At 34.0% G+C, this 17,951-nt stretch overlaps 1 protein-coding gene across 1 annotated transcript in view; it reads left to right on the plus strand.

Annotated features, from left to right (window-relative positions):
• Positions 1-17,951, plus strand: part of TAF2 (TAF2 RNA polymerase II, TATA box binding protein (TBP)-associated factor, 150kDa) — a gene marked incomplete at its 5' end in the record, with an annotated part of 139,375 nt that overhangs the window by 54,393 nt on the left and 67,031 nt on the right. Inside the window, 11 exons of the mRNA XM_012646548.1 lie at positions 10-136; positions 1,758-1,843; positions 3,781-3,916; positions 5,203-5,357; positions 6,026-6,140; positions 6,503-6,612; positions 8,288-8,353; positions 10,103-10,355; positions 11,740-11,880; positions 14,851-14,965; positions 16,721-16,733. Coding sequence (XP_012502002.1) covers positions 10-136; positions 1,758-1,843; positions 3,781-3,916; positions 5,203-5,357; positions 6,026-6,140; positions 6,503-6,612; positions 8,288-8,353; positions 10,103-10,355; positions 11,740-11,880; positions 14,851-14,965; positions 16,721-16,733 — 1,317 coding nt within the window. The remainder of the gene's footprint in view (positions 1-9; positions 137-1,757; positions 1,844-3,780; positions 3,917-5,202; positions 5,358-6,025; positions 6,141-6,502; positions 6,613-8,287; positions 8,354-10,102; positions 10,356-11,739; positions 11,881-14,850; positions 14,966-16,720; positions 16,734-17,951) is intronic.

Consider the following 17,951-nt stretch of genomic DNA (forward strand, 5'->3'; position numbering starts at 1 on the left):
GATTGAAAGTCATTTATATTTTTATATTTTCTTTAGGTCTGATGAATGGGTACTGAAGGGAATTTCAGGCTATATTTATGGACTTTGGATGAAGAAAACCTTTGGTGTTAATGAATACCGCCATTGGATTAAAGAGGTAACAACAGTGAGGTCCATTATCTACTAATAAGTCAGTAAGACACGTTAGTGTTCTCCTGATTTCCAAGTTTTGAGTCCTTTATTTTTAAAGATCGTAAAATACTTTGAAAACGTCAGTTACAAGTCCCTAATTTTTCCTGGCAAAACAGGAATCATTTTACTGAGAAGACTAAAGTATATTTTATCTAACTTCCGTTGTCAATGTTGGCCCCTAAAGATGTTTTTCCCCCTAAGGAAGAGACCATTTAATCTCCTTAACCATCAAATTGCTTGTTAGATATGTCTCAGCTCCTCATGAGTAATTTATAACTGTGATTCTAAATTTCTTTAGCTTTGTGACTCTGATAGTCTTTCCAAGCCTTATCTGTGTAAGGAGGGCAATGGATATCTACCACATGGATAGGATTGTGAGACATTATGCATGTAATGTGCATGGTGCTTTGCACATAGTATATGCTGCTGCCTAGTCCTTGCATACATTTATGTTCTCTGTCATTGTCACATCTTTCTCCTACGATTTAAAGCTTTGGCCAAAAAGAAAAAAATCAACTGTAGTTTGCTTAGCCCATTTTGGTCATGTACATGTATATTTTAATCATACCATGCTTAGCTTCTTCCTTCTCAGGTAGAATAATCTCAACTTTTAATTGCTTCATTGAACAAACCCATCATCTTCCTGCTTTTCTTATTTTATGTATTTTTATCATCCAAGCATAAACTCAAGTCAACCAAAAAGTTAAAAACTCTAAGCATCCTGTTAAACTTATGAAAAGATCTAGAACTGGAAGAGTCCATTCTTCATTTCAGAAACTATTAAAGAAAAGGAAAAAAATAGCAATACTTACAATGTGTCAGGCACTGTTATAAACATTTTATAAATATTAACAATCTTAATTCTCCCAACTATCCTGTTACTATGCCCATTTTATAGATGAGGAAACTGAGGTACATGGAGGTTAAATATTTGGTCAAAGTAGTCAATAAGTAGTAAGTAAGCAACTAGTAAGTAGTAGAGCAAATATTCAAACTTTTAACTACTTTTAACTACTTCACTATGCTGTTTACCACTTTTCTGTCCTGCATGTATATTATTTAAACTAGTCATGAATTTCCAACACAGTTGTGGTGATATCTTTTTTCACTTAAACCTTTTTTTTTTGCTTTGATTTATATCATACTAGAGTAGACTGGAAAAGTTTTAAAATGATGAATTTCTGACATGATTTATCCCGATTCCTTTTTACTTGCCCAAATCATACAGAGAAGGAAGAAATAAACTTGGAAGATAGGTCAGAGAGGTTGAGAAGAGCCATAAGGAAAAATTGCAGGTTCCTGGCCAGCCCTGAATTCACAAAGTAGAGAAGGCTTTTTGGCTCTTATCATTCTGCCAGCTTTGTAGTATGCTTCATTTATAAGAACTATCCAATTTATAGTTTTACAAATTTGTAGGTTTTATAAATTTATAATTCATAAGTACTCTCCAAATATATTTCACTTATTTTAAGAAATTTACATTCTGATTCCAGAAAATGAGAATTCACAGTTTAGTTCTAAAGTTTGATACATAAAAAATTTTACTTTACGAATTTTACTGACTCCTATTTTAATATCTTTTTTAGGAGCTAGACAAAATAGTGGCATATGAACTAAAAACTGGTGGAGTTTTACTACATCCCATATTTGGTGGAGGAAAAGAGAAGGATAAGTATGTTTATTGTTCAGAGATGATATGATAAACCTTGACTATCTGCATGAATTTACTTCATTCCATTTACAAGCTAAATAGTGTTCCACTGTACCTTGGAATTTATTTAACCTTTCCCAAATTACTGTTCATTGCTAAAGCTTATAAGCTCGTAAGGTTGGAAGTGATAAATGAAATATAAAAATAATTTTTCAAATATTGGGTTGATAAAATTTAACATGCCACATTTTGAAGGAAGTATATATAATACCACTTGTCATAGTTCATTTACCACATACTAGGTAATTTATAAACAATAGAAATTTATTTCTCATGGTTCTGGAGGCTGAGAAGTCCAAGATCAAGGCACCAGGAGAATTGGTGTCTGGTGAGGGCTGCTCTCTGCTTCCAAGATGGTGCCTTGTTGCTATATCCTCCAGAGGGGAAGAAGGCTGTGTCCTCACATGGAAGGGATGGAAGGGGAAGAGAGCGATCCTTTCAGCCTCAAGCCCTTTTATGAGAGTGCTAATCCTGTTCATGGAGGCGGAGCCCTCATAACTTAATCACCTCCCAAAAGCCACACCTCTTAATACTATTGCATTGGGCATTAAGTTTCAATGTGAATTTTGGAGGGGGCACCATCATTTAAACCATAGCACCACTCATACATTGATTGTGAGAGTATAATTTTATATTATGTTTTTGAAGGATAATTTGGTGGTACCAATCAGAATTTTAGAATGGGTAATTTTTATATCCAGCAATTCTTCTAGGTATGTGATCACATTAGAAATTATACTTTTGAATATTTCTTGTACAGAAATACTTGCACAAGTGTAAAAAGATATTCACTATAACATGATTTGGAATAGTGAAAAATTGCAAACAAATATTAACATATGTCATAAATTCATCTAGACTATATATTTCTCTTAATTTACTGATCTTTTTCATCATGTCAAAATTTTTAATATTTTTTTCTTAATTTTTTTTTTTTTTTTTTTGAGACAGTCTTACTCTGTTGCCTGGGCCAGAGTGCCATGGTATCAGCCTAGTTCATGACAACCTCAAACTCCAGGGCTGAGAGTAGCTGGGACAACAGGCGCTCCCCACCACACCCAGCTAACTTTTGTTTCTATTTTTAGTTGCCCGGTTAATTTTTTCTATTTTTAGTGAGACGGGGTCTCGCTCTTACTCAGGCTGGTCTCGAACTCCTGACCTCAAGCGATCCTCCTGCCTCAGCCTCCCAGAATTCTAGGATTACAGGCATGAGCCACTGCGCCTAACCAGAATTTTTAATTTTTACGTAGTCATTTTGGTCTTTATGTCTTGCAGATTTTGTATTTTTCTTTAGGAAAAATTTTCCCACCCTAAAATTATAAGAGAAATATTTTTCTTTATTTCCTCCAGTACATTTTTTTTTTTTTTTGAGACATAGTCTCACTGCATCACCCAGGCTGAAATGTAGTGGCATGATCATAGCTCACTGCAGCCTCGGACTCTTGGGCTCAAATGATCCTCCCACCTTGGCCTCCCAAGGTGCTGGAATTATAGGCGTGAGCCACCACACCTGGCCTCTAGTACTTTTATAATTGTTTTTGTTTGTTTGTTTTACATATGTAATCTGTCTTGAATGTATTTTTGTGCATGCTTCAATGCTGGGATATTGGTTGGAATTGCATTGATTGATTGTATTGATGAATTTGGGGAGAATTGAAATATTTACAGTATTGTGTTTTCCCATCTAGGAGCTTGGTATTTGTTTCCATTTATTCAAATTTTCCTATATGTCCTTTAGTAAAACTTCAGAATTTTCTTCCAGTTAAGTTTATTTTTAGATATTTCTTAGTACTAAGGTAGGAAGTTTTTGATGTATTGTCTTGATGTAGCTTTGAAATTTATTGTTTATTTAATAGTCAAATTTGTCATATTAAGTAAAGCTTCTTATTTTTTTTTAGTCCAGCTTCCCATCTACACTTTTCAATAAAGCATCCGCACACACTTTCTTGGGAATACTACACTATGTTTCAGTGTAAAGCTCACCTTGTGATGAGATTGATTGAAAATAGGATCAGTATGGAATTTATGTTACAAGTAAGTATTAAAGTTAAGAACTTAACAATGGTAAGGATCTGTTCTATATGTGTATAATCTGTATGCTACTCTGTAGAATAGGAGTCAGGGTATCAGGTTTATAGTTTGCCCACTAGGAGTAACCAGAGAATTTTTTTTTTTTTTTAAGAGACAGGGTCCCACTTTGTTGCCCGCCCAGGCTTGAGTGCAGTGGCTCAATCATAGCTCACTGTAACCTCAAACTCTTGGGCTCAGGCCATCCTCATGCCTCAGCCGCCTGAGTAGCTAGGACTATAGGAACCCATGACCACCACACTTGGCTAGTATTTTTGTGTTTTGTAGAGATGGGGTCTCAGTATGTTGCCTAGGCTGGTCTCTAAATCCTGGCCTCAAGTGATCATCCCATCTCGGCCTCCCAAAATACTGGGATTAAAGGCATGAACCACCGTGCCTAGCAATAACCTGTGCTTTTTATTGGGTTTCCTCATAGGTAGAATGGGTATCAATACCTGAGGCACTTAGCACATGATTTGAAGATAAAATTAGAATGTAGAGATGAAAGTAAAACCTATTTATGCATATGATTTTGTATTCTGCATTATATTAAGGATGAAATGCCATTTGGAAATACTTTCAGTAGAAAACAAACCAATCTAAAAGATGTTTACTTTTGCAATTGCTAAATTCTGGCATGTATTTTTAGCAAATTTTGGTGTAAACAGTTGCGATCTAATAGTTCAGATAGTGGAAAACAGATGTATTATAAGTGTGCAGCCATTTTTTCCATTGATAACATTCTTAGAGGTAGGTAAAAAACGACTTACATAATCTCTTGTAAAAGCATTTTAAGTTTGACCTTAAATTTCTTTAGTCCTTCTGTCCTTCACCTTGCATTTAAAATGAAGACCAGAAACATTAAATGAGAGATGGTCCATAGAGAACCACTCAAGTTTTTGGAGTGGTATAAATCCTAACAAGTATTATTAACTTTTTAATTTTTAGTTTCTATGTAAAACTCATAGCACATTAAATTATAGGTATTATGTATTGTTATTGTAATTCTTAAACACTATATTCTTAGTATAGTACGTCATTAACATTCATTAATGTTTATATGAATAATGGTTTTATATTCTTTGCATGTTACTATTGCTAGTATCTTTAACTAGAACAATCTATATAATAATTTATGAAATTATTGTCTTCTAGAATTGACTATAATAAAGTTATAGTGCAAACTGGGTATAGTATACAATTCCAAGCGATCTGTTATGTAAACTTACTAAATGATGCTTTTATCCTAATAGGTTTTCAATAAACTGCTAAGTCTGGCTAGTACTGCTTCATCACAGAAGTTCCAGTCACATATGTGGAGTCAGATGTTGGTTTCCACATCTGGGTTTTTGAAATCCATTTCAAATGTCTCTGGCAAAGACATCCAGCCTTTAATAAAGCAGTGGGTGTATCCTTTTTAATAGCAGTTCAACAATGTGGGGAAGGGAATTAGGTATGTGTATAAAAGGGGAAGATGGAAGAGGGCCTTTGAGGGTGTTAGAGGAAGTGTGAACTGTTGATATTTCTAATAGTAGAAATAACCATAAACTGTGAATCATTTTCTCTAAGGTGCCTACTGAACATTGAGGGACACACAAATGTATGTTTATAATTGTAAGATTTGGCTTATTTTGAAGTATTTCTTAGTATGTGAGTAAAGAAATAGGTTTGATGCTGGGTGAGGTAAATAATCCACCAGACAGGCCTGTAGGATTACTTGTAAAATGCAGTCGTCTGGTGACTTTTAGATGTGGTTAGAGGTTGGCACAACTTGAGTAGTATCTTGGAATTTTGCAATTTTTGCATTTTTCATTTCAAAACACTATTATATTAATAACCCAGTATAGTGGTTTTGCTTCTTTAAAAACTCAAATTTCTCAGTGTTTCAGAAATTTTATTTAAATCTGGGGAAGCATTTTTCATAATTCTGAATACTTTGCCACCTGGTTTACAGTGAAGTATGCTCTCAAATTCTGAACTGGTAGGAATGCATTTGAAAATTATTAATACTGAATAACTTATTTTGTTTAGTACATATTTATTTCAGTATGTAAAATTTCCTTTACAATTCTTCAGAGACCAGAGTGGAGTGGTAAAATTTTATGGAAGTTTTGCATTTAATAGAAAACGAAATGTGTTAGAATTGGAAATAAAACAAGATTATACATCTCCTGGAACTCAGAAATATGTGGTAAATGTTCTTTTTGAAGTGGCCTTTTGCACTGCTGTCTTCCCAGTTTCAATCTAGGAAGGGCTAAGTGGCGGGGTTACTACTTAGATGTTTCATAATGAGATTTTAAAGAGAATGAATTGAGAAAACATTGACTTTGTCAATTGAAGGGAAGAGGAGGTACAGCTAGAGATTTTAAGGGATTCAGATTCTCCCAATTTTCTCCATTCCCCCCTTCTTTGGCACTAGTTGCCTTTGTCTCCAAATACACATTTTGTGTAATATTGTTTTATATCTTGATATATAGCTATTTGTTCACATAAGCATACATATTGGTATTTTTCTATTACATCTTTTAGCAGTATTTTTTTTTTTCTTTCAAGGGACCACTTAAAGTGACAGTACAAGAGTTAGATGGATCCTTCAATCATACATTGCAAATTGAAGAAAACAGCCTTAAACATGATATACCCTGCCATTCCAAAAGCAGAAGGTAGGCATTAAATCATAACTATAAACTGAAAGTCCTACAGATTAAAGTGCCAAAATAAAATTTTGTTGTATACCTAATTTTTTAGGTAGAGAGCATGTTATCTAATATCTTTTTTCACCATTTTACTTCAAGTTAGCATTGCCAAACATTCTTTGTTTCCTTTATGTTTTGATGACATTTTTATCTTTAGAATTAAATAATTGATTTTTAAAATTTAGGTTTGAGAATCCTTATTTTGTAGGAAGGGAGAGGGTAAGGGGATAGAATGGAAGTTTGAGTCTTTGGATCCAGGAAAGGTTAAAGATGTACAGCTTAAGTTCATTCTTTGTAGTCTTGTTGGATTAGTATCTATAGGAATATTAGCAAAATTATGATTAAAGAGCTGAATATGTCATGAAAAGCCCCTGCATCTTATTTATTATGTCTCCTCTTCCTTCTCTGTATCAGCATGCCTCTGCAGAACATTCTTGATGTCTTTCAGTGGCAAATTGCCACTTTACTTCAAAAATGTCCAACAGTTCACCTTTTATTTAATGTATTTTTCCTTTACCACTTATTTAACTCAGCAATTAGTATATACTCTGAATAGTGAAAGATGAGAACATTTCTGTACTTGCTGGAGAAATAGCAGCATTTCAGGAACAGAATAGTTCATCTCAAGCAGATGAGAATGTCTATTAATTTTGAAAGACTTGAGAAAACTTGATTCTGAAATCTTTCTGTAAGTCTTACTCTGCGAAAATTCTTAATTCAGAGTGAAATCCCCATTTCTTTTTGTCCTGTCTACCTCAGAAATTGGGAACATCTGATTGCTACCCTTGGGTTTTTTTTCTCTATAATAATAGTGTGTCATTTGAGTATTCTTTGGTACGAGGAACACAGGAACACTTTGTTCTCTGTTTCTATTTTTCTCTGCCCTTCCTAAGTTTTTAGAACATTATCTACTAGGTTTTGTGAGATAGGAGTAATTTAGATAGGAATAATTGCTTTTGTGTTTGCTTATCTTAAATTTTGTGCATATTAATTAGTCTTACATCTTAATACTCTTAAGATGTTTTATTATTTATCGCTTCATTTCTTATGGGACAAAGCCTTGCACATGTGGCACACAGCTCAGAATTACTCACATCTCATTTCAAGCCCCATCATTTTTCCATTTGTTATAAAGGATTTCTTTACTGTTAGATTCTCTTTTCAATGTAAAATTGCAGCTACCAGTTCTTGGGAATATATGGTTTAAATTGATATTTAATTATATATTTCTGCTTAGTGTTAAAATTTGATCAGAAAAAGATTTTGATATTTACTGCTTTCCCTCCAGCTTCAAAATAGACAGATTGTGTTGTGTTTTAAATTTCATTACATTTGATATCTGTTTTTCCTTAGGATATCTTTCAGTGTTGTGTGAAATCCTTTGTTTTTTTTTTTTTCTTTTGAAAATATTAATTAAGGGGGTGTAATTGATTTTGTTACAGGATATCTTGTATAATGCTTTAGTCAGGGCTTTTGGTGTGCCTATCACCAGAATAGTGTTCATTATACCCAACAGGTAAGTTTTTATCCCACATCTACCCTCCTACCCTCTGAAATCCTTTATTTAAACTTTAGCTGTTCTCAGTCTCCATACAGAATTGGAAATCTCATAATTTTCAAACTCACTGTTCCTTAAATATAGGAATAAAAAGAAAAAAATCCCACTGATGAATGGAGAAGAAGTTGATATGGATCTTTCTGCAATGGAGTAAGTTAGTTAAATTTAAGGATACAGTATTTTCTGTATTCTCATTTGTCTCATTTGTTATGCTATATCTAAAAGTACGTAATTTTCCTCCAAATGAGTGCTTTTAAAACTTTTTAAAATAAATAGAAATCCTACGTTAAGAACAAGTTTTACATAAAGTCATAACTAATCAAAGAGATTAAGTAAGTCTGCCTTGGCCTAGGTGAAATTAAGAGGAAATTCATCACGGTTGTGGAGGTGGGCACAGGCAGCTTTTTTTGCTCTCTCTTGGCCTAGAGCAGTGCTTCTCACACTATAACACACATGTAAAATCACCTGGATATGTTAAAATACAGTTTCTAATGTAGTACTTCACTTGTGGAGCCTGGTAGGTTGCATTTTTCTCATGAGCTCCCAGGTGACACTGATTCTATTTGTCTTTAGAACAAGACTCCAGGGCACTTTGAGACTCCCTGTGTTTGCAGAACAATTTAAAAACCACTGTTCTAAATTTTATGTGGTAATATTTATTGATTCAGAGTGTTTTATTTTTATTTTATTTTTTTTTTTTTGAGACAGAGTCTCACTCTCTTGCCTGGGGCGAGTGCCGTGGCATCAGCCTAGCTCACAACAACCTCAAACTCCTGGGCTCAAGCAATCCTCCTGCCTCAGCCTCCCAGGACTACAGGCACGTGCCACCATGCCTGGCTAATTTTTTTCTATTTTTAGTTGTTTGGCCAATTTCTTTCTATTTTTAGTAGAGACGGGGTCTTGCTCTTGCTCAGGCTAGTCTCAAACTCCTGAACTCAGAACGATCTGCCTGCCTCGGCTTCCCAGAGTGCTAGGACTACAGGCATGAGCCACCACGCCCGGCAAGAGTGTTTTATTTTTAAATAAAATATGTTCAAACTTTCATATTTTGCCCATCCATTCTGTGCCTGTGTATTTTTTTATAAAACATCTATAATTATTTACTAACTTGGTTGCCAAATTATTGCTACTATTTATATACAGATTATGTTCACTGATCTTGCCCTTCAAGATCAGTGTTAATTTTAATTTTTCCATAGCAAATACTATGCCTATAGTAAGTACCCAGTAGTATTTGTTGAGGTGAATTAATATTATAGGTAGTATTGTTTTGATGAAAGTGTGGACATAGACTAAATTTTTTAAACTGTGCTTATTACTGTAAGAAGTACATGAGGATAAAGTTATGATATGCCTCCAAATTATGATTTTAGAACTTGCTGTTTGAAAAAGGTGATCATGACTCTAGCATTTTTAAAAAGCTTTAAAAATCTGAACAAATTATTTTAGTAAAATAAATGCTGTCTTAGTCACAGATTGATTTCCAATAAAGGGTGGTATTTATAGCCACAGTCAATTATTGAGGCTATAGAAAGTTAAATGAAGAAATTTGTCTCATTCTCTTTTTTCATATCACATAATCACAAATCAAAATCCCAAAAATAACATTTTCAGATAGAAAATGAACAGTTCAGTGTCCTTTGTGGCAACTGTTTTCTTATCCTTGAAGATCTTTTCAGCAAGATAGATGTAGATTAGGCACTGTGAGAAAGTTGAAATATATTAAACTTAATGAGAAGTTTGTCAGTGCAATTTAAAAAAATGATACAGTAAAACTCCAGGCAGCTTTGAATACTATATCTAAATTCTGGTTAATAAATCCTTTGTTTTTTTTCCTCTAAATATATAGATTATAAGTTTTCAAAGTTAAATAAAAAAGAAAATTTTATTTTCTTTCAGTGCGGATTCCCCTTTGCTGTGGATAAGGATAGACCCAGATATGTCAGTATTGAGGAAGGTAGAATTTGAGCAAGCTGATTTTATGTGGCAGTATCAGCTCCGCTATGAGAGGGACGTTGTTGCACAGCAGGAATCCATTTTGGCCTTGGAGAAATTCCCTACTCCAGCGTCTCGGCTTGCTCTCACTGATATTTTAGAACAAGAGCAGTGTTTCTACCGAGTAAGAATGTCAGCTTGCTTCTGCCTTGCAAAGGTGAGATTATATATAACAGAAAGGAAACAAGATGACTACTATATATACTTTTTAAAACCTCTGAAAATGAATTAAAATTCATATAGTCTTTAAATTTACTTGGTAGTTGATTCTTTGAAAGCTTTCGCCAAATGCTTTCAACAGGACTGTTTTGAAAGAAACATGTTTTGACCTGAAAATAGATATGCACAAAAGTTCTATAATTGTCAAATTGAGAAGTTAGATTTTAAAATCAAAGAAAATTTTTACCATTTTATTGAATTGCCAACCTCATTTTTAAAGCAAAGAATATATTTGGTAAGAAATTCCTTGGCTTGAGTGATATTTTACATTATAGTACATGAGATCAGTAATCTTAATTTTCTCAGTGTGGTAATTTTTTCCATTGATTTGGGCTTAGTAATCAATATTAGCAGTAAATAATTTAAAATGATAGGCTCTATAATTTAACATTCTAGAAAAGTTAATTTATTAGGAAAACCAAATATTTTTCTTTATATGCAAAAAACATGAAAGTTGAACAAATGAAAACCAGAAAGATGCAGACAAAATTTTGGCCAGAAATTATATTTTCCAGGTATTTAAAAAGCATCTTGATAATAGGTTCATTCCCATTTAGTGACTCTTGCATTCCTCACTTGTAAATTCGTTTGTCTTATGTTTCTACAAATTATAATGGTTTAGATTTGTTTTATTTTTAATGATAACAAATGAGTAGTTGAATTCCTATGTTCTCAGATATATGAGGAAAAACAATAATTTTCTTAGATAATCATTCGCTAAGGATATAATTTCATTGCTTCTATAAAGATCTTTGTGATCCTTGCATACTAAGATTTCAGCAGATCCATAAAGTTGTAGAATATGTTGTTTAAAAGTTAATTATAATTTCTTTCTTTTCAGGCATGTTTTTTATATTCCCTAAAAATATCAGTAGCAACATGTGGATTTTTTTGTAAAGCCTTAAATGGTAGCGCACTGCATTTGGCTTGTTTTTCAATTAGGGTAGATTGAAAAACCTTTAAAATCCATGGTGTTGTTTCTGTTTGATAAATTTAAAATATTAGAATTATATCTGCCTAAGTGAATAAAGACAGATTTTAATTCCAAATAGAAGTATTTTGCACACATTTTCTTAAAACGTAAAATACTGTAATTTAGAAATTGTAGTAAATAATTATAAGTACGCATAAGAATTTTTTTGGAGGGTGAATTTGTATATTTTCTTAAAAATGGTGATAAAATGCTAAATTGTATTAAATTTCTGAAAATTGAAATTGTTAAAAACTAATCCAGTTATAGTATCAGTAACTTTTAGAAAGCTGTTTATTTAAAAATGTTTGCAGTGGCGATGGAAATTATTTCATTTTCTAATGATTTGCAGATTGCAAATTCAATGGTGAGCACATGGACAGGACCACCAGCCATGAAGTCACTCTTTACTAGAATGTTTTGCTGTAAAACTTGTCCAAACATTGTGAAAACAAACAACTTTATGAGCTTTCAAAGTTATTTTCTACAGAAGGTACAGTTTATTTCTAATTCTCTCATGGTGGTTTTTATATATCTCAGTTTAACTTGGAGACTGTTCAAATAATAGGTGTGTTTACTTTCTTTGCCTTTGTTCTTTTTTTGCATCTAAAGTTTTTTCCAAAACTTTAAGTGATTGTTCATTGACTTTATGATCTCTATATAAGTAACTCACTGTCCGTGTTAGTACTAAAGTGAATAGAAATGGTTAATTTGCCTTTTTGGTCGATTACGTGGGGTATGGAGAGGCGATTAAGCCCTTCTGATGGCAGTCCTTCTAGAATGTGGACAGCACATCTGAGTCCATAGAGCTCTAGTTTTAGTCCTAGCTCTGTTACTCACTAGCAGTTTGCATCATGGACAAGTTTCTTAACCTTCTAAGCTTCAGTCTACTCAACTATAAAATTTATCTTTTTTAGAATTAAGATCAAGTATGTAAAGTGTTTTATACTTATTACGTAGTAAGTTTTCTGTAGATGGTAATTTAGCAAGTAGTGATGTGGAATGGCTAGAGTCACTATTTGAGGAAAGGATATGGGAATGACAGGCTGGTTAGCATTTGGGTGATTTGGAAATCATTTGTGTAGTTTTTTTTTTTTTTTTTTTTGAGACAGAGTCTCACTCTGTTGCCCTGGCTAGAGTGAGTGCCGTAGCGTTAGCCTACCTTACGGCAACCTCAAACTCCTGGGCTCAAGCGATCCTACTGTCTTAGCCTCCCAAGTAGCTGGGACTACAGGCATGCGCCACCATGCCCGGCTAATTTTTTCTATATATTTTTAGTTGTCCAGATAATTTCTTTCTATTTTTTAGTAGAGACGGGGTCTCGCTCTTGCTCAGCCTGGTCTCCAATTCCTGAGCTCAAACGATCTTCCCGCCTTGGCCTCCCAGAGTGCTAGGATTACAGGCGTGAAGCCACCGCGCCTGGCCTTGTGTAGTTTTTGGAATAATTTAATAATAATGATAGCAGAGATCAGATTAACTAGATTGAACTAGAAAGGAAGAGTGAAGTTGAAGTAGAGAAAACTAATGAAGCCTATTCTTTCATGATTTTAGTTGAAGAATATGAGAAAGGTGACTATGTTGAGGATAAAGCAAGGTTGATAAAAGGACCTTTTTGATTTGTTTTGTACAGAGGAAAAAGAAATTTGAAGCATGTTTGGCACAGTGAAGAGGGAAAGAGAGAATAGTCAAGTGGGAGAAAGTAAATATAAAAGAGAGAAGAGGGACCAAGTTCTGGTGTTAGTAGTGGGTAGGGCCCAGTAAGGAAGTAAATTTTAGGAAAGATAAGAACATACCTTTTTCGGAGGTGGTTAGAATGCAGATTAAAAACAAGTGAAAAGATAGATGTTGAGGGGGGTGTTGGGCAAGCTGAAATTTATGTATGATAGAAGGAAAAGTAAAAAGAGTGCACAGCAGCATTGGGGGGGCCTGTTAAGAGTGGAAGTCATGATATATTTATAGCAAATTTATCAGCAGGACAGATTCAGGATGATCCAGGTTGGAGAAAGGTTATACTGGTATGATCAAAGAAGTCTGTGGCATCCTATTATTTTATTTTTAAGAACTGAACATTGGATAGTACTTAAAAGTGTTGCTCAACTCTGTATCGCCGTTTCACTAATTTATGGTTTGGAAACAAGTTAATTTCTGTGTCTGCTTAATACATCCCCTTCATTATGCCCTTGTGCTTCCATGTACCTTAGATCAATGTTTCAAATTGGAGTTGTGAACCATTAGTGAGGGGGTCATGAAATCAATTTAGAAGTTTGTGTTCGTTTTTTAAAATAAAAGAAAACAAAATAGGCAGTATCTCGGTGCTTCACGTGTGATGAGGGTAAGTATAAGGCTTTTTTGGTTTTATTTGTTTGTATACATTGCATGTGAAGTGTGTTCATGTATGTTAGGTTGAGTTATAAAGTGTATTTTTTACTCTGAGTTGCTGTCAAAAAAGTTAAAAAGTCAATGCTTTTAGACCAATTTACCTGTTATATAATACTTCTAGTGGGCAGGAAAGAGAGAGAGAGGATTGGTGCCTAAATCAAACTTGAGTTCCAAAAGGGCAGAATAAGGCATAGGACACATATTTCTATGGAAAAGAGCCTTTCCCTCAGTTGTTCTTATAGCATTAACGTTGACTATTGTTGTTGCTCTTGCCTCTGTTCCTTTAGGCAAGCAAATGAGCCATCTTCCTTTCTGACCTTCAATTTAGAGGGTGCAGTTATTTTGAGTAAGAGTGGATAGTCCATATCTACCCATGTGCTAAGGACTAAGAAGTCTATTCATCTGCGGTTCTGCCTAGAATTTAGTTAGCTGTGTTTTACTGATGGAGTTAGCACTGTGTATGAGTCATGTTTCTACTTCCGTTGAAAAGTTACCTATGAAAATTTGGAAAGGAGAAAGTTAGGTTGGATTTCAGATAATTTGCCATTTTTCCTTGGATTGAGATTTGGGTGTTGGGAGAATCAGTATGTTCTAAGACTGATGATTGAGCTCTACCATATGCCACATGACTCTAGCTACTGTATCATTTAATCCTAAAACTGGTTGTGAGGAAATGAGGCTTCTACTCAGTAAGCAACTAGCTAAAGACATCTACCTTAGTAGGTAGTAGAGTTTGGAGTTGAATATTGGTTTGTCTACTGCTAAAATTCATACCCTTTCCACCAAATCACATGGAAGTGAATTTATACAATTTAGATTATGTGTATTTCCTCCACCAAATGAGGACCAAGACACATGGCCTGCAGAGTGTGTCGTCATGCAGCTCTGCCCTTGGTTTCCTGCCCAGCTCTTCTGTTAGGCTTTGAGATTAACATTCTCAGTGGAAGGGGGTGGGGGGTAGAAGGATAAGGCTCCATCCAGATACCTGTGTCAACCACAGAGTAACCCTTTTCTGTATATATTTCAATGGATTGTAGTAATGAAAATGGAAAAGTTAGGTTATGTCTTTTTTTTTTTTTTGTAGACTATGCCAGTTGCAATGGCTTTATTAAGAGATGTTCATAACCTTTGTCCCAAAGAAGTCTTAACATTTATTTTAGACTTAATCAAGTACAATGACAACAGGAAAAATAAGGTAAGTTACTTTTCTTAATATTATAAAACCACCCAGTGATATTTTGTTTTTAAAGATCTGTTTAGTCTACAAAATCATAGTTGAGTCCATGGTACTTGAAACGTCAAAGGATAGAAACATATAAACATGATTTATTAGCATAACCAGTAGATGAAAACCAAGATTAATTGGTTTTTAAATGTTCCTCAAGCCTCTTATAGTGTGGAGATAGTAGTGTATCAGATTTTGGGGAGCCAGCTAAAACTTCTTTTGCTCAAGTCTGATGGCACAATTTTATTTTTATTTTTATTTTACCAAATGATACTGAGAAAACAATTCCCAGTTGGAATTAACTTGTTTATTGATGAATTTGATTTTTTTTCTTTTTACCATTGTGTGTTTTTATTCATTTATTTAGCAAATAGCTATTGGATGCCATGCTTCAAAAGTTATTTCACCTTTCTTGTTAGCAGTCTAACAATCATTAAATGTTTTGAGAATATATACTATGCTAGGTAGTGTACCATGTTAAATATTAATAGAAAGAAAAGATGGTTGATGTCTCCATTTAATCATTAAAAATTTATTGAACAAGTGCTGTATGTTAGTCTGATTCTGGGCCCTCAAGGATGCAACCTAGTAGGGCAATCAGACAAGCAAACAGTTAACAGTCAAACGTGATAATTCCTACAATGGAAGTATACACGATTTCCTGGTACAGTCATCTCTCAGTATCCATGGGGGATTTGTTCCAGGACCCCCTTCAGATACAAAAGTCTACAGATACTTAAGTACCTTATATAAATGGTGTGTAGTATTTGCATATAACCTACTCACATCCTCTTGTATGCTTTATATCGTCTCTAAATTACTAATACCTAATACAATGGAAAGGCTATGTAAACCGTTGTTAGATGGTTGAATTCATGGATGGAGAGCCTATAGAAGTGGAACGCATGGATGTAGAGGGCCGACTATAGTGCCTACTTTCAAGGATGTGGGGAGAAAGACTAAGGGAAGTTTTATATTGAGGTAGTGACCCTCAGCCTAAGTCATGAAGATGAATAGGATTTTCCCAGAGTATGAATAAAAGCAGTCTAGAAAGGTTATTCCAGATGGAAGGAACTGTCCATACAAAGATATATGTAACTCTTAGGATAATTCAAATTGATGAAAAGGTTAATATAACGTTGCAACAGTAAAAAAAAAAGTCACAGACATGTTTATTAAAAAATGATTGGTAATGAAAATCAAGAAAATTAATTTTGCCTCTTTAAGTAACATTCAAATACTTTAAGCTTAAAAGTCTCCTTAAAAAATAAGTGCTTCAGAAGAATACATTAAGAATACATTATAGCTGATTTCACTTTTTCTTGCTATTTTTGAATAGTGTTGACTTCCTCTTTGATAGGGTCTGTGATCATTGGTCTCTTCCAGAACACTGTATACACTAGGGACATAAGAGTCCAAGGATATTCTTTAGTTGCCTTTGTCATGGATCCAACTTTTTTTAATGAGTAGCAAGCTCATCTAGGCAGACCCATTTTCAGAAGCATATGCTTTATTTTTTCATTACTGTTTTGCTTAAGTGGCTCAGATTTTTGTGTACTTTAACACTAAGTTAGAATAAAACAAATAAAATTTCTAATTAGAAATTTCATTTAGTGCTTTATTTCAATCAATACTTAGCTGCCTAAGTTGTACCCAAGGAAATTTTATGTAATGGACTGTGTAACTGGTTGTATTTCTCATTATTTTCCTTAAAAGTTCTTAATTTCAGGACCATATGATAGGTTTTTCAGCTATCAGTCTTGAAATTGTATTGGCCTACTCATAGGAAGCCCTCAAATATACCCATAAAACATAATTACTGTTATTTTTTTTATTTGAATTACTATCTGATGCTTGATTTGGGGATTTGACTCCCAAATCATAGATTGTTATTATTAGTTTGAGACAGCATTTGGCTGTGTTGCCCAGGCTGGAGTGCAGTGGCGTGATCATAGCTCACTGGAGCCTCAAACTCCGGGGTCAAGAGATCCTCCTGCCTCAACCTCTTAAGTAGCTAGGACTACAGGTGTGCACTACTGTGCCTGGCTAATTTTTCTATTTTCTGTAGAGATAGAGTCTTGCTGTGTTGCTCAGGCTGGTCTCAAACTCCTGAGCTCAAGTGATCCTCCCGCCTTGGTCTTCCAAAGTGCTAGGATTTCAGGTGTGAGCTAAAAGTCTAATCAGTTTTTATAGTTACATGCTGTAAATTAAGCAGTTTCATAAGACTAGCACCCTGAGGATACTAAGGATAGCATAAGTGGAAATAATATTAATAACAACAGTAACACTAATAATAGCTTCTTGTGTGTTCCGTGCCCTGTACCAAAGCATGAATAATTTAATGTAATCCTCACTAGACCTCTGAAATAGGTACTATTACTATACCAATTTTCATGTGAGGAGGTTGAGGGTTATAAAGGTTAAGAGATTTACCCAAAGTCATGTGTACGAGATAACCGGGAGTCAGATCCAGATCTGTCTGATATCAAAGTTTGTTCTCTTAAAAATTGTGGCTGGGAGAAAGAGGTTATATTGTCATTTAAAGATTCTCAGATTAATGAATTATATAACTATCAAAAAAGATGTGATTGGGTGGGTGTCTAAGAATACTTCATTGGTTAAATTATCGGTTTTTTTCCCTTTTGCTTTTAAAGTAGCTTGCTTCCAACCACAAATAATTTTTCGTAGAGGGCTTTGGTTAAAAAGAAAGAGAGTCACACATAGATACAAAGTTTTTATAGTCTATGAGAAGAAATGACAGATTTTCTACAAGTAAAATTAAATTAGAAATATAAAAATCTAAATCCTAGAAAAAAGGTGGGACTTAGGGAAAACATTTTTGACATCTTATTAATTAGGCAGGAGTATGAAATTCAATATTGTGGATGAATTCGTTTTCAAGTGACTAAAACTTAATACTTTTAAACCTAGGTATTAGCAATTTTACATGAAAATCTTTT

The sequence above is a fragment of the Propithecus coquereli genome, unplaced genomic scaffold (assembly GCF_000956105.1).
Source record: "Propithecus coquereli isolate 6110/MARCELLA unplaced genomic scaffold, Pcoq_1.0 Scaffold247, whole genome shotgun sequence".
Lineage (NCBI taxonomy): Eukaryota > Metazoa > Chordata > Mammalia > Primates > Indriidae > Propithecus > Propithecus coquereli.